Source organism: Globicephala melas, chromosome 15, assembly GCF_963455315.2.
Source record: "Globicephala melas chromosome 15, mGloMel1.2, whole genome shotgun sequence".
NCBI classification, from domain to species: Eukaryota; Metazoa; Chordata; class Mammalia; order Artiodactyla; family Delphinidae; genus Globicephala; species Globicephala melas.
The window spans coordinates 37,722,046-37,745,237 of NC_083328.1; the positions used below are offsets into that span (position 1 = coordinate 37,722,046).

At 58.0% G+C, this 23,192-nt stretch overlaps 1 protein-coding gene across 4 annotated transcripts in view; it reads right to left on the bottom strand.

Annotated features, from left to right (window-relative positions):
• Positions 1–3,698: 3,698 nt before the first annotated feature.
• The window catches only part of RAB11FIP3 (RAB11 family interacting protein 3), a 79,513-nt gene continuing 60,019 nt past the window's right edge, over positions 3,699–23,192 (bottom strand). For 2 of the 4 annotated variants that reach the window (XM_070043741.1, XM_030872333.3), the window contains exons 5-14: positions 22,174–22,323; positions 16,340–16,375; positions 12,572–12,665; positions 11,621–11,724; positions 8,634–8,774; positions 6,407–6,488; positions 5,722–5,859; positions 5,476–5,631; positions 5,227–5,367; positions 3,699–5,152 (exon numbers count right to left, since the gene is read on the bottom strand). In XM_070043741.1, coding sequence (XP_069899842.1) covers positions 5,039–5,152; positions 5,227–5,367; positions 5,476–5,631; positions 5,722–5,859; positions 6,407–6,488; positions 8,634–8,774; positions 11,621–11,724; positions 12,572–12,665; positions 16,340–16,375; positions 22,174–22,323 — 1,156 coding nt within the window. In that variant the 3' untranslated portion in view covers positions 3,699–5,038. Of the gene's footprint in view, positions 5,153–5,226; positions 5,368–5,475; positions 5,632–5,721; positions 5,860–6,406; positions 6,489–8,633; positions 8,775–11,620; positions 11,725–12,571; positions 12,666–16,339; positions 16,376–19,570; positions 19,727–22,173; positions 22,324–23,192 lie in introns of all 4 variants that reach the window. The other 2 variants (XM_030872332.2, XM_060285484.2) reach the window with 2 other exon arrangements.

The following is a 23,192-nucleotide window of genomic DNA, read 5'->3' on the forward strand; positions in this document are numbered from 1 at the left end:
AGGCACAACCGAAGCACGGAGAAGCCACAGCGGGGAGTGGGGATGCTGAGGTCGGAGCTCCAGGAACCCTGGTATTCAGGGGCGCGTGGGGATCCTGAGAAGGCACGGCCCATGCAGGAGACACGGAAGCAAGGCCCCTAAGCTAAGACAGATTTAAGGAGAGTGGTTGTGGTCCAATTCTGCCTCCAGATGGAGAGGAGTTTTGCAAGGGGAGGTTAGGTAATGTTTGCTCCAGCGTCCAGCCAGTAGGACCTTCAGGGACAGCGCTGAATGCTCCTGGAAAACCTCCATCTTATTCTCCAGGTGCTGCAGCCAGGACACCCACGTCCCAATCATAGGTGCTTGGGCTCAGACAGCCGAGACAGAGCTGCTTCCTGAGTGCCTCTGGGGACTCAGCCCACTTCCAGCTTCCTTACCTGCACGAAGGTGACAATGACAGGCCTCTGACCAAGGCCTGCTGGCTGCAGAATCACTAGAGGATGGAGTCAAGGGCCGACTCCTAGTGGTGGCTCAGTGACCACAAGTCCCTTTCCTTCCCAGCCCCCTTCCGTCTGCACTGCCTGGGGTGATTGGGCCAGAACCGGTGTCCACAGCCCTATAACCTCCCAACAAGAAAAACAGCCAAAGTTGAGGCTGGTGACCTGATAGCTGAGGTTCCTGCCAGTTCACTGCAGGGTTTTGCAGAGCCAGTCCCTACGTGGGGGTGGGGAGAGAGCAGGAGCATCCCAGCTCTCCCCAGTAAGGGGCCAAGGCCTGCTGTCATAGGGAGAGAGCCCAGTCACCAGAAGAGGGCCTCAGGAGGATTCTTCAAGACTGTCCCAGGAGGGAACTGGAAGGAACAGGTTTCATGTGCAGGGGCAGCAAGAGGACCAGAGCAGCGAGACCAGGGACGCATCTGTACGGTCAACCTGTGATCATCTTAAATGTTCTCAGTCACATAGGTGTAAATTTTAAGTAACTATAAAGCAGAAGATAAGTGACCTTCAGGAGATGGCCACCCAGAGGGGAGAGGGGGTGGGGGGCGGCATTAGTTCAAGTGTCCCTGTGCAGGTCTCACTCGTGCTTTTCGCAGCTTTGGGACACAGCAGTGAACAAATGCTCTCAAGGAGTGGAGATTCTATGGAGATGAGGGCACAGGGATCCTCCGTGGTGTGACAGGCACGTGGGAGCTGAGGCCAGCAGGCGGCTGAGGACAGGACACACCTGTGCTCTGGCAGGTTTTACATAACGACCCGTAATCACCTGCTTTGTGAGATGCCCTCACAGGGCCTCCATCTCCTGGTCTCTGAACCACCAGCAGGTGGAGTGACAGGCGCTGGTGCCACAGGGCTGGGGGCGAAGGCGGGCACCCCTTCCTTTAGTGTGGACAGGCTGGAGCAGGCTGAGCCAAGGACCCGGGCAGTACACGTGGGGCACGAGGAACCAGGGACTGGGGCCAGCTGTGCAGCCACCTGCCAGCAGTCTGCTTCCAGGGGAGGGGCAGTCTTGCTCTGTGCTGTTTGGCCAAGACCTTGAAGGGTGAAGCCGGGGCTCTAGCAACGTGAGGGAAGAGCTGACTTGAGACAGGATCTGCTTTGGGGCTGGGGGTGGGGGCTCCCCACACGGGAGAGATGCACTTTTGACAGTGGCCTCATGTATACTCCGCGGTCCCCTCCAGCACCCTCTGGGCACACTCCGCCTGGGCCACCTGCCTGGGCTCTCCAGGAAGCTCTTCCTGTGCAGCAGCGAGGCACTGCCATTTCCATTTACAATGGGTTTTTGTCATGTGTTCTCCCACCCCACCTTGTCCCAAGGGGGCTCTGTCTCTAGTAGGGCTGGGACCCCTGCAGGACCAGGGCAAGGATCTCAGCCTTGGCTGGTGGGACCAGCTGGACTGCAGACAGGCCCCCACGTTTGAGAGTGGAAATGGAACGGGTTGGCAGGCCTCAGTGGGGTACGGGGAGGAGCTCCTTCCTGGTTTTGGCTTCACCTGATGGAAAGGCCTCTCCCCACACCCAGCTTCTCCTAGGCAGAGACGGGCCCTTCAAGCTCCCGACGGACAGACCCGGGACATCACCCGGTGTCAAAGCAAAGGCACTGGCCTCCTCCCAGGTCAGCAGAGATGTCCCCAGTGCAGCAAGGCTAGGGACAAGGCCCTTCCAGGCCCCCACTGACCTCCTGAACCTGCTGGAGCACCCCGGTACCCCCAGTGCTGAGCCAGCCCCCTTGTGCAACTCCACCAGGAGTCTGGGGGTGAAGCCCGCACCCCCGGCCCCACCATAATGCTGCCCTCCCTGGCTGCCCTGGTCACGTGGCCCACTGGTTGCACCTGGCAAGCACTGGGCCCTGGGGGTGGCCAGGCACAAGTCCCAGCCCCACTAATGAACTTTTTTTTTTTTTTTTTTTTTGCAGTACACGGGCCTCTCACTGTTGTGGCCTCTCCTGTTGTGGAGCACAGGCTCCGGACGTGCAAGCTCAGCGGCCATGGCTCACAGGCCCAGCTGCTCCGCGGCATGTGGGAACTTCCCGGACCGGGGCACGAACTCGTGTCCCCTGCATTGGCAGGCGGACTCTCAACCACTGCGCCACCAGGGAAGCCCCCCACTAATGAACTTGATGATGTATGTATTGACTCTGAGGAGCTACCCCCTCTGAGCCCCAGGAGCATGGTTGGGGGCCTGCATCCTCTCCAGGCCCTCCCCCGAATCCTGGCAGGGATGCCGGCTCCAGGCAGGAACTCCTGCGACACATCCACACCCTCCAATTGCCCCTTCGGTGCTACTCACACACCACCCAGGGCTCCTGGTGCCCCTCAGAGTGTCTTAATGCCACACCCCCAGCTGAGGACAAGGCCTTGGGGGCCCTGCTTGCTGCAGGCCAGGCCAACCTGTCATCACCCGGGGGCTGAGTGGGCAGCAGACCTGGGCTCAAACCCTTCTCTGCCCCACTGGGTGGTCGGGTGGGGACCCAGTTTCTCCATCTGTGTCTGGTACACAGGTAGCTCCGTGCTAGGAGGTGGGAGATGCCTAGGCCAGGGAGTCAAGTTTGGGGGACTTTTAGCTAACAGCCCCCCTTCAAGTCAGATTTGGTCACTCACCCTTAGAAGCTCCTTGGTGGCATCCCCATGACTGCAGTGGCACCTGAGTTCTCCTTGCCTGGCTTCCATGCCAAGCCTTTCCTGCCCAATCCCATGGTGCCTTTGCCTTTCCTGTGTCTTCCTTTGGGTACTGTGTTTGCCCCTACCCACTTCGGCCTGGCTGGCCCTCAGCACCATGTCAGCAGCCAGGCTGCACTTGGGGGCTGTGTCCTACCATGAACACATGGCCCTGGGGCCCCACCACGTTGCCCCACCCCAGGAGCATCCCCAGTTGGACTCCCCTGTGGGCTCAGACAGGAGGGGGAATCCTGCTGCCTCTGAGAGGGGTTGGCTGGACCAGAAGGCCTCCTGCTGTCCAAGCCCAGATGACACCATGGGGAGCTCCTGGCCCGCCCCTCAGCCCCCTCACATGCAGCACCAACTTTCATCGGTGCTGGGTCCCCCGGCCTCGTGCTCCTACATCATCCAGGCCACTGTTGCTCGGCCTGGAAATCCTTCTCGAGGGGGTGAAAACAGGGTCAGCGTGCCAGCCAGTGCCCGGCGTCTGCGTGAAGGTCTCAGAGCAGCTTGTGTTCACAGAAACAGACCCAGTCTGTGTGGTGGGTCACAGCTGGGCGGGGAGCAGAGTTCCAGTGTTTATTATCGTACATATATATATTTCATGTGTATACACAGATAGTTTTCTCTCTTAGAAGTATTAAAAAATTGATCAACCTTCAATCTATAAAAAATACCTACTCTACACGATAGAAAAATCTCTCCTCCAAGTTTACATTGATTTACACCCAAAGCTTTCCCCAAAATATACAATACGAGGCAACGTCTTAAATCTTAGTGTAGAAGGTGGGCCACGTGGAGGGTGGAGGGACACAGAGCCACACACACGCTTGCTCACGCACGCACGCACACACACACCCTCACGTATGCGCTCGCACACAACGGTGGCCCGCCTGTGTGCAGGGTCTTGGCCCACCTGGGAGCACCCGGAGGCTCCTGGCTGGCGCTCAGGCTCGGGGGGCAGGCCCAGCAGCCCCTGTGGGTGATGCTGCTGCTCCTGGCAGTGCAAGTGCCGGGCAGGGGCTTCCTTGAAGGAGCCCCCAAGCCACCAGGAAGGCCTTGAACTGTGTACTTGTGAGAGCCTTCCCGCCCCAGCCTCCTGCAAAGTGCACCTTGTGGAGACAGGACGACTCCTAAAGACCTCAAACTCCCAGAGGAAACTGGTTCCAGACGTTTGGTTTCCTCGGGCCAGCGGAGATCCGCACAGGGAGGAGAGGACACACCCCTGGGAGCCACAGCCCTGCCTGAACCCCCAGGGTCAGAGGGGAACAGCAACACCCACCCGATACAGACAGCACATTCCACGCCATGACTCTCAAGTCACAGGAGCGTCAGCGCCCAGAGTTACTGCAACGAGAGGCTGGCCGTGAGCACAGACCTGTGGCCTAGAGGCCCCTGGGCCTGAAGCTGGACCAAGGGGCCCCTTCTGGTTGGGTGCCAGCCTGAGCAGCTCCAGGAAAGCTGGGGGGGGCGGCCCTACAGCTCCTGGCCAGACCCTGACACACACTGGCCTCTCCTGCTTGTCCTCCCCCTGCCCCACCATGTCTGGCGCCAGGGTCCTGGGGCTTCTATGCCATCCAGGAGTGGCTGAGACTTGGATGGCACCAGGTTAGGGTGCCTGGCGGGCACAGGGAGTAGCACCCCCGGCGGGGACCCATTTCATTCCTTTTTTCCTGACAAGGCAGGAAGCGTGGGAGAGGTCACAGAGGGGTTCACCCCAGCCTGAGAGACTGTCCCTCATTCTCTGCAGAAAGGAGGGCATAGCGAGAGGCCAGAGCCACCGCAGGCTCCGGTCCCAGCATCCCTCCTCCCCTGCCCTGCCCTGCCCAGCTGTGTGCTCCACGGTGGGTGAGGGACCTCGGTCTCAGCTGCGTGTGTGCTGTGCTGGAGCCCCGCTGAGTGGCACTACTTGACCTCCAGGATGGATGGGTTGGTCTCCATGATGGCCACGATGATCCTGTCGATGTAGTCCTGCAGGCGGAAGTTGATCTCCTCCTGCTTCTGGATGGCATCCATGAGCTGTGGGAGGAGCTAGGGGTCGGTGCCAGGTGCCCAGACTGCGGACGCCCGCAGGGGACGGGGCGGGGCGTTACCTCGTCGCGGGAGACGGAGCTGATCTCTGCGGCCAGAGACTCAGAGAAGGCCGTGGAGAAGAGGTTCTTGGCGCCCTGGATGCTCAGGTTGATGATCTGCCCGTTGAGCTCGTCATTCTGCTCCTTCAGGCTGCGGTTGTCCTGGGGGACACAGGGTGTCACTTCTGGGCCGAGGCAGGACCACCAACTCGGGCACCGGCCCCCACGCACCCCCATGTCGACCCCCAGAAGCGTGAGCCCAGCCCGCACCTGCTTCAGCCTCCGGACCTCCTGCTCCAGCTCACTCTCCCGCGTGCGGCTGTTGTACTCCTGCAGGCCTGCGCTGCTGCTGCGGCCCCTCCTCTGCTCGGCCTCCAGCTTGAAGAGCTGCAGATGCTCCAGCTGCTTGCGCAGGTCCTCGATCAGCTGCAGCAGCGGGGGTTGGCTCAGCTTGGCTTCAGGACCTCTGGGGTGGTCTGAACGCCAATGGGGGGGACCCCGGGGCTCTGTGCTCACCTCCTGGGTCGCCTCCTTGTCCCTCTGGAACTGGTGCCTCTCGTGGCTCAGCCTGTCCCCCAGCTTCCTCCTGTTCTCCTGTTCCTCACTGAGCCGTAGAGACAGCTCCTCAATCTCATCTAGCAGCTTCTGCTTCTCCTGCAAGAACGAAACAGTTGCCAGAGACATGCCCGTCTGCCGCCCATCCATGCAGCTCTCCTCAGCTGTCTGCGCCCAACACGTGGTAGGTGGGCCTGCGAGGCGCCCGGGACTGTTTCTGGGAGGAGGCCAGAGCCCAAGTGCTCTCAGATGTCCTCAGGGTGCAGAGTTGCCCAGGGGTCCCTGGGTGGGGAGGGGACCACGGGGCACAAGGGGTCAAGCTGAAGTCAGCCCCTCAAGGACATCATCCTAGATTCAAACCAGGTGTTAATCTATGCGTGACTCTTCAGGCCCAAGGATGCCGGGAAGCCAGGCAGGGTCGCGCATCTTCCAGGAAAGGGATGGCCAGGCCCAGTGTGTCCTGGCTCCCTCACCCCCGGGGCCACCAGCCTGCTCTCGAGCAGCACAGCTTCCTGGCCTGCAGCCACACCCCCACAGGCCCATCGGCCGACAGTGCGGCTGCCCTGCTTTGGAGAACCTGTCTCAGGTCCCGACGGCCCAAAGTCACCTGGGGCGGAGGGCGGGGAGAGTCTGGCCGGCAGCTTACCTCCTCCAAGCGCTCGATGCTGGCCTTCAGGCAGGGCATGCAGGACCTCAGCTCACTGTTCTCCTCGTCCAGCTGCTGCAGCCTGGGTCACAAAAACAAGGCTGGGACCCGCAGAGCTGTCCCCCGGCTACCACACGCACCCACACAAGGGCCCTGGGCCAAAGCTTCTCATAAGCCAGGATGGTGTCTCCACACACCTCCGGTTTACAGAGAAGCTGCAGACACAGAGTGAGTTCCACGGACCCTGAGCCCCTTTCGGCTTCTCCAGGCATCTGCTCACCATCGTGGCGTTCATCACACCCACGCTGGAAATGCAAATGACCAACCCATGGACTCAACACAGCTTTCCCACCAGCGCTCCTTCCCGTCTGGTGTCCCCGCACCGCATTAGCCGTCATGGCTCCTCTGTCCCCTCTGGTCTGCAGCAATCTCTGGACTTCCCGGGCTCTTCATGACCTTGACAGTTCTGAGCAGGTCTGGTCCTGTATTTGGTAAAATGTCCCTCAGACTGGGTTTGTCTGGTGTCTTCTCGTGACTGGACAGGTTGTGGGTTTGGGGAGAATCCCACAGAGGAGAGGTGCCCTTCGCATCATGGGTGACGTTGACCTGGATCGCCTGGTTGGGGTGTGTCTGCCAGGTGTCTCCTCTGTCAAGTTCTCCTTTTCCCGTTCCTTCTCTGTTGTCTGGAGGCCAGTCATGGGGTCCAGTCCACGCTCCAGGGACCCCCGAGCGGACATGTCTGTGTGTTATTTGGTCTCCTTTGCAGGAGTCCACGTTGGGTTACACTCTGGATGGCAGTTCCTACTGTGCCCCAGCTATGCCCGCTGGGAGCCATGACATACCGTCGTCTGCGTGTGCTTCTGTTCAAGCACCTCCCTGCTTCCTGGCACCCCAGGCTCTGCCGGTTTTCCTCTGTCCCAGCCATAGACCCAGCCCTTCTCCAAGAATCCCCAGTTCCTTCCATGGCCCCGCTGTCCTCACCCCCGCAAGAACCCCAGGGAGCTGAGGGAGGCCACCAGGGTCCAGGCACATGGAGCTGCTAACTGAGGTGCAAAGAGCAGGCAGCGGTGACCCCGAGTCCCATCTTGCTCTGTGAGGGCCTCATGAGGCCCTGTCCACCTCGGGCTCCTGCAGCTGCTGTCCCACTCGGCCAGCAGGATGTCCCACTCAGCCAGCAGGATGCCCCCTGCCGTGCAGGCTCTGGTGCTGGCAGACACGGGAGGCAGGACGGCCCGCCTCTAGGCACCCATAGCCCGGTGGACAGGGCCCCACGGAGAGGCTGTGGCCTGCAGGTCCACTGGATGGCACTGTGCCGAGGCCCAGGAAGAAGGCTTTCCCGGGAGGTGACACCACAGGCCAGCCCCCGGGGAGGCCTCCCGTCCAGGAAGACCCCAGCACAGCTCTGTGTGCAGTCCCTCCTGCCACCTCCCACTGTTGAAAATGTGTCAAAATGTATTTTCCAGCTTTAAGAGCTGGAGGTAAACACATGCTAAAGAGCCTAGAGTTGTCATTCACGAGGGTAAAATGGCTGCACGATGAAGGCTGAGAGTGGTGCCCATTCAGTTAAGAAGACTGTGAAATACCCGCCTCCCCGTCACTACCCACCCAGGAGCGAGCTCTGCAGAGGGAGGATGAGCAGGAACCTCCAGGTGACTGTTAACTTGTGGACATCTAGGTTCTCTGCTGGTTTTCTTTGACAAACAACGTTTGAGATCCACGTGTCACCGTGAGTGGACGCCCCCAGCCTGAGTTCCTGGTCCACTCCTGTGCCTTTGTGGGGTGTCTGCACAGAGTATGCTCCCCTTTTCCTGACTTATCTAAGGCTTATGCCTTCAGGGGAGCATAGGGATAATTTTCTCAAGTTGCCTTAAAAAAGAGTTTGACTTTGATTTTGAATGGTGCAGCATCCACTGGAGAAAGATTAGAGAAAGTGACATCCAGGTAGTGTCAGTCTTTGCCTTCAAATACTTTGTGGCCTTCAGTAGAGTTTTTTAGTTTTCTTCATAAAGGTTTTTCCACTGTTCGTAAAATCAAATTTGTTCCTAGGTATCGTGCCCTCCTGGGGTGGCCAGCTGTTGTGGTGAGAGCCCAGCTGCATTTCTCATCAGCCCTCTCCCCCACCTGACCTGCGGGTCCCCCATCCCCCTCTCCCCCACCTGACCTGCTGGTCCCCCGTCCCCCTCTCCCCAACCTGGCCCGCGGGTCCCCCGTCCCCCCTCTCCCCCACCTGGCCTGCAGGTTCTCGATCTCGATGCTCTTCTCTCGCTCCATCTTGCACAGGAGCTCCTTCTGCTTGCGTGTCTCCTCCAGGACCATCTCGCAGGCTCTCAGCTCCTGCTCCTTGAGCTGCTCCTCCAGGGCATTGGCTCTGCAAGGCAGAGGGGGAGGGGAGAAACCGTCCTGAGATGCTGAGCCCAGAGCTGGAGAGAGCGGCCCTGCCCAGAGGGGGGACAGGAAGGCACTGAGACGTCCCCCAATGGCCCACAGCTCTAGTCAAGGGCAGTTCTGAAGCAGGACATGTATCCCCCCAAACACCCTTCACCTCACAGAGGTTGACTGGCCTTCAGACCACGGCACAGTCCTGACGGCAAGGACAGTCCCCATCATTCCCAGGGGGAATTACCCCCATCCTGGCCTGCACCCACAGTTGCCTCCTGCTCGCTGGGTGTGGGCAGGAGACCCTCCTGGGCACAAGCCCACCAGGTGCCTGGCCCCAGGGCACCTTGCACTGATACTGATACCAGGCTGGAGACATGGTGTACAGATCCACCCCACCCAGGTCAGCCGTGGCAGACTCGAAGGCAGGTATAGCAAGAACATGGGGACAGAAGGAAGGTACACATGGGGACCCTGACCCTGGCCTCTTCCCAGACCACCACTCCCAAGTGCAGGAGACAGGAACGGACCAAACCACAGAGAAGGGCTCTGGGCCCTGCCTGTGGACGGCCGGAGCCCATGCCTCCAAGCTGCCCGTCCACACAGGGTTTCTCATCTGCTTTTTGGTGCTTCGCACCCAAGAGTGAACAGACAGCCAAAGACCACCAGACATCACAGGAAAGCTCTTAATACAAAGTGGCCAAAGCAAACAGAAAAAACGACCTGAAGGAGACACACATCATGTGGGAAACACCACAGAAGCCCTGTAACTATCACCCTCAGAGGCCTGAGACACCACGTCCACGAAACAGGAGCAGCTGTCGCAGAAGGAATGGGTAACAGAAGTAACTCTTAACCATTAAAACTACGACACGACAAAATTTTAAATTCAATAGAATAACTGAAGGAGAAAACCAAAGATTATTACACAGAAAAAAAAAATAATGAGAAAGTTAGAGAATAAGGAAGTAAAGAAAATGAGAAGGAAGGTCCATAAGGTCTGATATCTGATTAACAGAGGTTCAGACAGATAAGAAAATGGAAGAAACTCTGAGAGACACGTTTTCCAGATTTAAAGGCTGGAAACCACGTGCCCTCAGCACAGGAAACAACAAGAGACCCTCACAGCGTTGGGAGAGAATAGGACCCCACAGAGCAGTGAGCCCAGCGGTGCCAGGGCCTTGGTCACAGACGGGACAGACGGCAGCGGAGCCGGCTTCCAGGGACCCAGCTCCCAGCGGGATCCCAGACTCAGCCACACTATCGATGGTGGGGGTGGAGGGGGGACACGACACAACCCCGTTTTCAGACACGTGAGGCCTTAGGAAGCCTGGCTCCTATGCTGCGAGTAAGGCATCTGCTCAGAAAGCGAGTAAGCAAAGAAGAAATGCAGGATCTGGAGAATAAGAAACCAGATGTGGAGAAAGCAGGTGGAACTCCTAGGATGGAAGGAAAGGAGAGCAGTGCGGCGGGTCAGTGCGGCTGGGAAACGCCAAGCAGCAGCGGCAGGAGTGTGTGCTTGAGGGGAACTTAGGCAAACACTGGCAGAAACGGCCCCAGGAAGTGGATATGACAGGCCCTGGGGCTGGGTGGCCGGGCAGGGCACAGAGTGTGGACTTTCCACCACAAACGTGGATAACTGATAAGTGCCCATTGGATGAGATGAACCTCCAGTCAGCTGGAGAAAGGAGTCTGGTGGCCCATCCAGATCTCCCTGGACAAGGACAGGGAGGGAGTAAGGAACGTCCTGCAGACGCAGCACTGGAGCCCCAGCCCTCGCATAAGCAGGGCCGACCCCACCTCTGGCTCTGCAGCAGGAAAGCAGGGCAGGAAAGCAGGTGGCCCCCGAGCCAGGGTCTCGACCACACAGGAGAACGTGCTTCTGCTGCTCTGTTATAGCAGTGGGCGAGGCGCCCAGGACAGCATGGCACATCCCGGTTCCCAGCCTCCAAGAGCAGGAGGACAGGTCATGAAGGCCCATCTCGCCCAGGAGAAGCCACAACAGGAGGCCAGCGTCCCCCAGAGCCTCGGGGCCCGTGTCCAGCGCTGGTACAAGTGCTCGGAGGGTGAAGAGCCTGGGGCTGCAGAGGGTTCGGCAGGGCCAGGCTTCGCCCAGAACACATGCCGTGCTCCCAGCCTCTGGACCTCTTGAAAGGGGTCTGTGACCCCAAGGCTCTGGCTGCACACAGGCCAAGTCCCTTGTCCTCTGCAGGAGAAGTGCTGCAAACTGGGGTGAGGTACACAGCGTGACCAGCTTCCCAACACCGAAAACCACACCACGTGCTGTGAAAAGTCTGCAAAACAGGAGATGGGGAAGCACCTGCTCCCTCCTTACACCGACTTCCACACGGCTGTTATTTCTAACTCAGAGCTCGCGGCTCCCACGTGGGGCTCGGTCGCACTGCTACGCCCCATGAGGACCCCATGCTTCAAGGGTGGGTCAAGTACCCGAGCACAGGGAGCTCTGGAGGCACTGGCCCCACCCCAGAGCCCCGACTTGCTGCCTTGGTTTCCTTGTCCAGGAGATGCGGAGATGAAGCAAGCCTGCGTGGGGTGGGGGGCGCACCTTTGGTCAGGACAGGTCTTGGAAGCGGGGCACACGCCAGACACCCCCAGACGGGAATCCCAGCCGGGCAGTCTGCAGGCCGGGTGTTGGCCCCGGCTTCTCCTGAGAGGTCCCTCCCTCGCCCTTTCCTCTGGGGAGAGCCCTCAGCAGGAGCCTTGCTCACCCCACACCATCCAGCAGCTGAATGGAGGGTGGTGCTCAGAGAACCTGAAGGGAGGAGAACGACCAGGGGGCGGATCACATCCCACAGGCACTAAGAGGCCTGCGCTCACCTGTGCACCAGCTGGAGGTTCTCCTGCCTCAGCCGGCTGTGCTGCTCCCCGTTGGCAGCTGTGTCCTTTTCCAGCTCCGACACTCGCTTCTCCAGGAAGACAACCTGGGGAGCAAGATGGTGGCTTGAGAATCAAGGGGGTGGGAGAGTGTGTGCCCCACGCAGACTGTCCTGGAGGCCATGCCCACCAGGCTGGAGACGCCCTGTGAACGAGGCAGCGCAGCCCTATGGGCACCAGTGAGGACGGGGGAGCACGTGGTGCCCTCGACCCTCAAAGGCAAAGGAGCTGAGGGGCCGCAGGCAGGGCCACTGCTCCGCCAGACACAGCCCACAGAGGCGGCTCACACTGGGGACTCGAGTGACAGAAAGGCCCGGGGTTTGGAGCCAGACACGCTCACCAGGCGGTGGTGGGAGGCATGACGGCCAGACCGGAGAGCTAGGGAGGGCTCTGCAGAGCTGAGATGCTGGAGGTGCTGAAGAGGTCCAGGAGGCGGGGGGCAGGGTGAGGTGGGCGAGGGGGACAGAAGGAGGTGGGAGAGAAGGTGGGGGGGGTGTCTGTGGCCACCCTGCCCCTGCACTTCCTGGAGCTGGTCCTGGAGCCCCAGGGCCTTGGCCACAGGGAGGCTGCCCTGCCCCAGCAACCTCTCAGGAGTGGCCGATTCCACCGTCCTGGCTCTAGGATCACTGCAGGCTGCGGGCCCTCCCGCCTCCCTGGCCGGCACCTCTCCGTGGACAACGTGACACCTCTCCTGTTCACCCCGCAGCTGCCAACCCGAGGAAACCCGCCAGAGATCATCAGGGCTGGTGGACGGCGCAGCCCTGCCGGCGCCATCACCACCTCCCACTGTGCCCTCTGCGCACCTCACTCAACACACCCACTGGGGGCCTGCGCCTGAGGCCACTGAGTTGTCCACACGTGGCCCTCCGGCCCTGCCATCCATCCAGGGCCTACCTTGTCAGCAATGTCCTCTTCCATGCCCTCCACAGGGTCTGGGGGAGGGTCCTGCAGGGCCTCCATGGTCAGGGCCCCTGACTGATGCAGGTGCCTGGGGAGAATAAACGACAGCCCTGTCCAGAGAAGGTCCTTCAGCAGAGCAAGGAGAGCAAAGAAGAGGGACAACCTCGCGGCCAGGCCTGTACACATGAACACCCCCAGGCTGGTCTGGAAAGCAGAACCCAGCAGTAGGCGGCCAGGTCTCCACCGAAGGGGACTCCGGGCAGGACACCACTACCGAGGGCTGGGTGAACAGGCCATAGTCTGTGGAGCCCAACGGGCCCGGCCTTCTTCCCTACCAGCTACTGGGCCAAGATACTTTGAACTTGGGCAATAAAACAGGACGTCACTCCTCTCAGTGATATGAAATAATCTCATCTTCCCCGAGCCGTGAAACATTAATTCAAGGTCATGACCTGTGGGCACACCGTGACTTCCACGTCCTCTCCATCTCTGACTTCCAGGCACACCTCCTGGGGCAGCCATGGCAAGACACACTCGGGGCCTCTGGGGGCCGACCGTGAAAAGGGCACAAGCCCTTGGCTCTGACACATGCGGGAGGAGCCTCAGCACTGTGTGACCCTGAGGAAGCTAGGCACCCTCCCTATGCTACAGAATGGGGATCTGCAGGCTGTCACATAACTAAGGACACAGCACAGAGCCAGTTCAATAAAACACTGTTAAAAAGTACACTCTCAGGACTTCCCTGGTGGTCCAGTGGTTAGGACTCTGTGCTTCCATTGCAGCAGGCCCGGGTTCGTTCCCAGGTTGGGGAAATAAGATCCCGCATGCTGTGCCACATGGCCAAAAAAAAAAAAAAAAAAAAAGTACAGTCTCTTTACCAAACATATGAAGTTCTATTTCCTTTTCAGCACTGACTGAGCTTGCGCATTCCTTACATTTCTTTTCCAGAAACATTCTCAGGGGAACAAAAAGGAAGGGCATCTTTATCCCTGTAGACCACAATCCCCAACTGTGCCCTGGGGGGTACGTATCCGGGCATTTCTGTGGATTTCACTCAATTCCCCGAGGGCGCTGAATCCCAAGGGCCAGGGGAGGACAGGCCATCAAGTTGCCATCTAATCACTCCTCTTAACATCCATGACCTTGACCTAAACATGAGCTCCTGACGCCACTCCTGGGGCAGGAAGCTGCCCACCCCAGACCCAGAGACCACCCTGAGGAGGGTCCAAAGCCTGGGGGCTGACACCCGATCCTGATCTCAGACCAGGGGTTCAGGCATTTTCCAAGGGCTGAATCTGGGGTTAGGGTGTGTGGCCACAGCATGTAGCCACCTTAGGGTAAAGCCAAAGTTCCTCCCATGGTGGGTGGGGAGCTTGTTTATTTAAGCCCATCCTGGCTCAGGAGACCTACCAGGGGAAGGGGGGGGATGCCTGATCCACCCCAAAGGGAGTCAGGTCAAGCCTGGCCGGTGGACGGGACTGCACCCTAAATGTCACCCGACCCCAGACCTGCTGTCGCCCTGTGAGGTCCCCAGGCACACCGATCCCAGAGCCATCTGCACCCAGGCGAGCACACAGCCAGGTCAGAGGCCTGGGCTGAAACGATGCCACAAGAGTGAAATGACAGCAAGCATTTTGAGTTTCCTTGGAAGGCTGGTGGCAGTTCTAAGGGCAGAAGAGCAGCAGATTCAAAGTGCACGTGTGTGTGTGTGTGTGTGTGTGTGTGCACCGACTGCAGACGACGCCTGTTTGTAAACAACAAACACCTGCAGGCTGGCCTTTTTTATACCAAAGGGTATCTGCAAAGGAAGATGAATTCTCAGAGCAGCAGCCACAGAGGCCAAAAGCCGAGGAGCCGGGCCCTGGTGGCTCCAGGTCCATCCACGTGCCTGGTGTGGGAGCTGGGAGGGCAAGTCAGCTTCCTTAGTCTCACCAGCTGCAGGCTGTTTGGGTAAAAGGTGGAGCGAGAAGGGAATGCTGAAACTATGATCAAAGCATGGTCTGGGATTACTAGGACGCTCCCAAGACCCAGGTGATGGAGAGAGCAAGTGAGGAGGGTGGGCCTTTGGATTCACCTCTGCTTCCCCTGGACCCTCAGCCCTTAACATGATAGGAAAAGAAAAACAAGTGTTTTACATCCTCAGGGACAGAAGCAGAAGGGTAGACAGGGCCAGAGATGAGATGTCCAGGGCGCTGGACGCTGGAGGAGAGCCCAGGCGGCTGGCACCTGAGGGGCAGCAAGGGAGGAGCTCAGATGGGGGAGGGGCGGCCCCCACCAGGCACCCAACTCAGGACTGTAGGCCTCCAAACGGGCTGCACCACAGCCTATGAACTACCTGAAGGTCGGCAGCCAGGCAGGACCCCACTCAGAGTGAGACCTCTAGCAAGAGAGACAGAGCTCAGAGAAGGGTGGGGGAGCCAGAGCAGAGAGGCCGCCTTCAGGGGCTCCGGGGGCAGGGGCTCTGGGGGCAGGGGCTCCGGGGGTAGGAGCTCCAGGACCAGGAGGTGGGGTGGAGGGCTCTGCGGATTGGATCGCGCTCCAGAGATGCCCGCAGAGCTCAGGGCAGGCACTTCCAGACTGGAACCACGCCTCTCACTCCACCCAGCGTAATTAACGGTGGAAAGGACGCACAAGATTCGTCCTGAAATGTCTGAGCTTCAGGGACAGGGAGAACACCTTTAAAAGCTTCCAGAAGGGAAAAGCAGTCACAAAGAAAAACCAGCAAGCACTAGACTGTCCTGCAGCAGCACCAGGACTAGAGGATAATGAGCAACGCCTACAAAATGGCTAAACGGAAACCACTTCTGATCTAGAATTCCACCCCAAGCCAAACCACAGGAGTAAAATGTCCAACAAGGGCTCGAAAATTTATTTCCTGGGCACGTCTTTTCTCAAGAAGCTACCAGAAGACGTGCTAGATAGAAAATGGAGATTAAAAAAAGGAAGAAGGGGCTCAGGGGGCGAGATGATCCAACACCTGAAACAGACACCAGGACCCGGCATCAGGGAGACATGCGGGGCTGCAGCCGTGCAGCCCACACAGCATAGGCGGAGAGGGTTAGGGCTCTGGGGTAACCATCCAGGCAGCAGCAGGGCCAGGCAGTGGAGGCAGAAGACGACGCAAATAAAAACATAAAGGCAATCACTGCTTCCAGGAGAAGCAACAACTCATCTTAGAAAGGAAATCCAGTAACACATCACATGGCTTCCTGTGAAGAATGCTGGCATCTTACAAGCCTAGAGCAGGCCTGGCAGGAGGGGTGAACGCATGTGCTGTTACCTCTCACTGCAGGAAGCCAGTGGGCAGCTCCCAAAATTGAAAAATGAAGAAGTGGTCACCAACGCTTGTTCTTTAGGAGCTCCCCCACCTCCTCCTCACCTTGGGGAGCCAGCAGGGGTGGAAAGGACACAGCCCTTGAAGGAGGTGGACCCAGACCTGGGCTGTGGCATCAGGGCCCCGCTGACCCTCCCCACCAGGTTAGCCTACAGCCCTCACATGGGAAAGACTCAACTGAACAGGAGGAAGGACAAAAGTTTCCACCACGGACCCCCAGCCACAAACACAGGTCCAAATCTACTGCTTTGGAAATTCTTTTTACAACCCGTCCCCTCAAACTATTTTCAATCCCAAACCATGAGAAGTACTTTCAGAAGTTTTTAAAAAAATACCTTGAAAATAGTATCTTCTAAACAAGTTTTTAAAGCACTGTGACCAGTGACACATTTCAGAAGAGCACCTCAGTGGGCACCCAGGGTTCCTACCTTGCCACCTTCTTGCTGGAGAGCCGCTTCGATGGACTGCAGAAATCAAAACAAACAGGAAAACGGTGTCAGAGAACAGACAGGGAGGATGGAGAGGAAGCAGGAAACTCAGGCGAAAGAGATATGGGGCGGGGGCGCGTCCGCAGGCATGCAGCACCCGCTCCCGAGGCCAGCTCCATGCACGGAAAGGCTCGCTCAGCAAAACATTCAGGGGCACGGGGACAATCTCAGGGGCCTGTCACCTAGTCCCAGCCCTCAAGGAAGTTTCAGATGGTGTCACAACCGGGCCTCGGTTCAGGGGCTGGCCCCAGCGCCTGGACCCACAGGTGGCCATGCTGGGTTCGAGCCATCGGCCAACAGCACGTCCCAAGTGATTTTGGAGCCACACTGCCCTCCAAAGGCTCGGCCGTCAGAGGCTCCACACAAGGTGTGACACGGGCCTGTGTGTACAGGAAAGCTCTGTTGTCGGTTTTAACTCTGGCACTGACATTTCAACCTCTACCAGCCCAGCTGCGCAGAGACTTGCAAAGCTTTCCTGCCGCCGTTTCAGGACAGGAAAGTCAGCCCCATGTCGCCTGCCTGACGTGATCACCTGCAGTGGCAAAAGGGCCAAGCTTACCGTACCCCTCGTTTGCTTCCCAATTTAACTGCTAAGCTATTAGCTTCAACCTATGAGAACAAGAATAGCGTCATGGCCAGACAGACACACACCCATCAGTTACTGTGACCCCCTCAGGCTGGGGCAAGAAACCCTGTCTGGGGAGACACGCTGTTCCCATCACCAGCAACTGTACCCATTACCAATGCACTGCCTCTCCGCTCTGGGCTCGTCCTGCCTACCAGCTCCTGGCCCCTGTGATGCTGCGTCGGCAGAGGGTGCTCGACAGGGACCCAGGAAAGGGCCTGCTTCCAGGTGCCCCTGCTGCCTGGGCAGCACCAGGGTTTGAACTTGGGCCCTGATCCCCACACTCCCGAATCCCACCTGGGCGGCTGCACCTGACACCTCCCAGGCAGTTCCGTGGTGGAAGTCCCTCTGGTGAGACCCCTCCCAGCAAACAGCTTTCCTGGCAGCCAGAGGGCAGACTTCTGCAAGTTTTAGAAGGTGAGGCTACGCCCTCTGCAGCCGGTGGCGTGAGCCGCTGCTCCTCCCTCACAGCTGCTGCCCCGTCTCCTCCTGAGCCCTCCTCCCAGCCAATGCCACGTTACTCCAATCCCCAGTTACAATGGTCACTCTCTATTAAACTTTCCTATTCAAGTTACTGTGTGGTCCCCTCTTCTGACTGGGCCCTGACTGATGCTGTACATTTTAACACAAGTCTAATTTCATCCTGAAGCAACAGGAATGGACAGACCACTGTCCAATGTACTGTCCCCCTTCAGGGGCTGGCATCACTTGCACCTCTGGGTAAAGCAGACTTCTCAGTTTCTACAAAATGAACCGTTTTACAGAGGCTCCCAGGTATGTGGAAAATATGTATGTTCTGAGGTTCAATGGGTAGAAATTATATCAGACGTCAAAGCTGCTGTCTGAATATGGTTTGGACTAAATCACCTTTCACCAACCACAAAGCATGACCAAATACGTTTATTTTGAGGCAATTCCATGGAAACCAATGGGTAAGATTCACATCTCCTTAAGTGAGTGTGTAGGGGAAAGTTCCTGACTGATTATAACGAGGGTTCTGATGGCATATTAACCCCCTTGTTAGTGCCTGTCTTAGGGAACAGGTGGCTGAAACTGGATGTGAGACCCCCTGGACTTGCTGGCTGGACTCGGCCACGTCCCAGTCTGTTCTCTGCCCCACAAAGCCTAGCAGAGGCGACTGTGGCCACCCTGGGGCAGGTCCTCAACGTGGGAAAAGATCACTTCCACATCAAGTACCTTCGGAGGGTGAGAGCTGAGATACGGGGAAGGCAGGTCCCTGCTCGGGAAGGACAAAAGACCATCCCCGCCAGGCTGAGCGGCCATCCTGGAGCGCTGAGCACTGGGCTGAACACGAGGGGTAAAGGGAGGCTGGCGGGTCTCTGGAATCCCTGGTCTCCCTAGAAGCTCCTCAAAGAGCACCTCCAGTTCTCCTCAGCACTGCTGGCACCCCCAGCTCCCCTCTGAAGCTGCCGATCGGCCCTATCCCTCACCTGACCAGGTGCTGGCTGGACCCCGGCCCAAGCTCTGAGCTACACAAGTGCAGGAGGAAGGGCTGAACCAGCACCAGGACACTATTGGCTGCCGGTTGCAGGGCCCACCAGGCAGACTGAGCGGCCGAGGCCAAGCCCCAAGGGCAGACGGCAGGCCCAGGAGGAAGCGTACGTGCCAAAACCATTAGGATGGTTCACCTTCCATGCAACTCCCACCAGTCCAAGGCCCCTGCCTCCAGGAAGTTGCATGGGAGCCCACAGCACTGGTCGGCACGTCCCACCCCTTCCTTGCTGCCCGCACGGGAGCGCCTGGCAGTCCCTCACTCCCTCCGCTGGGCTGGGGCTGTGGGGTGCGCCGCACGAGGGCCCATCTCTCCTCCACACAACAAGCTAATCAGCAATCTGCCTAACGGACACGTCAGCATGTGCAAAACACCCAAAATGTTTCCTGCATCTGGAGCCTGTGAGGCTGTGAGGAGCCAGGTGCCTCCTCCTGGGACTCTGACTAGGGGTGGGTACAGGGGGCGGAGAGGGAACCAGGAGATGAGGAGAGGGAGAGGCGAAGAGCAGCAGGCATGCTGGGCCCAGCGGCCCGTTCCGGGGACAGAGCAGCCAGTGACCCTGCCGCTGACGGAGGCTGCACAGCCTCCCAGAGACCAGCTCAGGGCAGGGCTCACCCCAATTCAAACTGACGCCCCTGAAAGCTGCTCACAAGTCTGCACTGAAGACCTACTCTCACTTTAGATTTCCCAGTGCTACTTCTTGTGACTCTCAACTTCAAACATCTTTCAGTAAAACGGAGAAAGCACATCTTTCTAAAAGCAGACTTTCTCCCACATGCTGGCTGTCTTCAGGCAGGGCAGAGGCAGGGGACTGGACCGTGGCATGCACACAGGGCACCAGACCAGGAACAGCACATGCAGGGCAGGGGCCGAAGAGTCCGCTGTCCGCACGTCTGCCTGGCCTCTGGAGGAAGCCCCCGGAGTGGGCCAGGCATAGGGAGTGGCACCTGGGCCAGGGCAGTGGGGGCGGCTGCGGGCAGGCGGAGTCTGCCTCCCCCGGGACAGAGAGCAGGCCAGGCACCGCATAGGTTACCTATTCTTTTCAAGATCGTTCAGGCGAGCAGAAAGATCTTCAAGGCGGTTGATTTGTTTGTGGCACTGGCTACAGTAAAACTCAAAAGCCTCATCTGTGAGGATGCTGTGCAGCTTGGCGGCAAGCGGGTCAGCGCTGGAGGGACGAGAGGTGCGGCTTCAGGAGAGAGCAAGGATCGGGTGGCTTGACAGGGTGAGCTGTCAGGCGGATGCCGCGGAGGCCTCTGTCACCCTCAGCACCACCTCCGGGACCTGCAACACCCGGCGCAGCGGCTGGGGGCACCTTCCTGGTCAGGCTCTCAGAAGACACAGGCGCAGCCCCGCGGCTCGTTGTAAAAGAAGAACCCTGCTTTGCCAAGAAGTAAATGACTGGACACACTGCATCCTCCTTTGTCAGAAACCCATCAGCGTGAGAGCAACGCACACGGCCAGGGGGCGTCTTACTTTCTGTTCTGTAACCCTGTCAGTAACTGTCTTAAGAACCACCAGAACCAAGAACTATGGGTGGATGACTTTCGTTAAAAACTCATAATTCCGTCAGCCGCGCCACGACCTAATCTCAGTGGGCTTTCAGGGCAGTGGTAACGGCAGCCACGTCTTGTGGGCATTAGGACCCCAGGCTACAGAAAAGTTAAAGTTAGACATCAATCGTAGCGCAGAAGTAACCCTGCGGACAAGGGATAAGGGATGGACACACGGAACAAATGGAGAGATCACCAAAATGGGGAGACACACGCCCCGCGGGGCCACAGCCTGGCCCTCGGGGCAGCACCACTTGGAGCACGTCAGGCAGCCCTGCTGGCTTGGCCCCCGCCCAGGCCCTTGGCCTCTGCTGTTGGCACAGCTGGAGAATTTCCAGAACTGGGGGCAGAAGGGAGAGGTGACTAACATGTGCAGGCTGTCCAACCAGGCCAGGGTCTCCCCGAGGGGCCGGCACATTCCCTGACCTGGATACAAGGGTGGGTGCTTTCTCCCAGGGCCTCCTGCAGCCCGAAGAGGCAGGAGAGCTGGGCAGGAGCCAGCTCCATGAGCGAAGGTCCTGCCCTTTAGATGCCACAGTTGAGTTTATTCAAAGCCAGAATTTTCCAGAGAGTTTGGGGATGTCAGGTGATTATAAGAAAATGAATCCGAAGAGCCATTTGTGATGTTAAACCTCCCTCAGAGGCCAGTCGAAGGGCACAAACTTTCAGCAAGAGGAATAAGGTCCGAGGACACCACAGATGATAACACCGTGCAATCAGACCTTGGAGATACTGCGGGGTCACCTGCAGCCCGTCGTAATAAAGTGAGTGGTGCAATAAAGTGAGTTATGCGAAGTTTTTGGTTTCCAGTGCATGTAAAAGTGACGTTTACACTGTACCGTAGTCCAATAAGTGTGTAAAAGTATCACATCTAAAAAAACAACGTAGGGAATTCCCTGGTGGTTAGGACTCTGCGCTTCCACTGCAGGGGACACGAGTTCGCCCTATGGTCAGGGAACTAAGATCCCGCAAGCCACACGGCACAGCCAAAAAATTAAAATATTAAAAATTGAAAAAGAAAAGAAAAAACCCATGTGCATGCATATCTTAACTAAAAAATACTTTATTCCTAAAAAATGCTCACCAGCATCTAGGCCTTCAGGGAGCTGTAATCCTTTTTTTTTCCTAAGTAGAAGGCTGCTCCCTGTTGGGGAGAGGAGCTCCTTCTATTTTTTTTTTAAATTTATTTATTTATTTTTGGCTGCATTGGGTCTTTGTTGCTGTGCGTGGGCTTTCTCTAGTTGTGGTGGCTTCTCTTGTTGCAGAGCACGGGCTCTAGGCACACAGGCTTCAGCAGTTGTGGCTCGTGGGCTCTAGAGCGCAGGCTCAGTAGTTGTGGCACACGGGCTTAGTTGCTTCGCGGCATGTGGGATCTTCCCGGACCAGGGCTTGAACCCGTGTCCCCTGCACTGGCAGGTGGATTCTTAACCACTGTGCCACCAGGGAAGCCCTGTAATCCTTTTGCAACAGTCACATCAAGGATTGCTGATCACAGATTCCCACAACAAACAATTATACTGAGAGTCTGAAATATTGTTAGAATTACCATAATGTGACACAGAGACACGGTGCAAGCAATGGCTTTGGAAAAATGATGCAGGGCTTCCACAGGCCTTCAGTGAGTAAAAAACACAAAGGGAAGTGACGGACGAGGTCCACCTGCACAGTAAGACTGAGATTGCTGAGCAGGGTTTCAACACTCACACACACACACTCTCTCACACACTCACACTCTCACACACACACACTCACACACTCTCTCTCACACACACAGCCTCCCTCAAGCTCAATGCAAACCACAATGTGATCCACAAACAGCACTGTGAAACCCGTAAAGCCGAGTTTCCCAACCCCAGCTCTGTGCCCTGGGACTCGGCTGAGGCCGCATAAACGGGGAGTGACTGGGACCATAACCGATGAGAGGAACCACAGCCAACTGTTATCCGGATAGAAATCTTAAAGTTTTGACTGTGGCATTGTTCAATTATATTACAGTGAATAAAACAAGTTCTCTGTGAACCAAAAGGAGACCCTCCCCCTTAACAGAACGTGAAGAGACAGGGCCCTGGTGCAGGGCTCTTACCTGGGGGTGAGGAAGATGGGGTCTCTGCAGCCGTGCTCCCCGTTGCAGAGGGTCTCTGGGGACAGCTCCGCCTCACTGCCCTCACCATAGTCCTCGAAATGTTCCTCGCCTCCTATCACCGTGACGACCGACTGGCTGTGCAGGTGGGACCTGCAGAGGCAAACGAGTGTCAGCTGCCGACATGGGCTGCGGGCACCCCCAGAGCCGCGGGCGTGACCTGAGCCTCCAGCAGAAACGTGCAGTGACCACACGTGTGAGTTCGTGTCCTAACAGCCGCGCTAGGGAAGGTAAATGCACAGGTGAAACTGACTTTAACAATGTACTTCACTTGGCCCAACATACCCAAAATCATCACTTCCAAAACAAGATCTTTATATTATCTATGTCCTTGTGTCATAATAAGCTTTCGAATCTGGTGTTTGCTGCAACCCGGGCACACGGCAGGTGCTCCCCACCCCGGGGCCGGGCCACCACCTCACCACAGACCCCCCCACCCCCCGAGATCCTGTGAGCAGGCGCAGGAGCTGCCCCCTCAGAGGGGCAGGCCTGGTAGTCAGGAGGGGCCAGTCTCTGTCCGCTGCCCAGACCCACAGTCGCACGACACGCAGCGCAAGCTCCCCGAGGCACCTGACCCCAATGGTCTCGGGACGTCCGACTGCTCTCTGAAGAGCGTGTCCGAGTCTGACTGCCTCCCGCCTGCTACCAGCCCTCACCTTCTCACACAGAGACAGGAAGAAATGATTCCTTCCGACAGACACCATTTCACACTAAGCTACTTCCTGTTTCTGTAGATGAGCTGCTTCGTGGATCCACGTGCCCAGACCCCGGGAGAGGAAGCTGCCCCCGAAGTGAGAGGGAGCATGCACAGCCTCCATGGGCCGGACGTGGACGCCCGTGGGCGGCGAGGAGCCCAGCGCCTGTCCTCATGTCAGAGGGGATGTGCACTTGGTGCTGGGGACCCGGGGCAGACCACGCAGCCGTCACGCACCGCATCGACAGAAAACGGGTGACTTTAGATT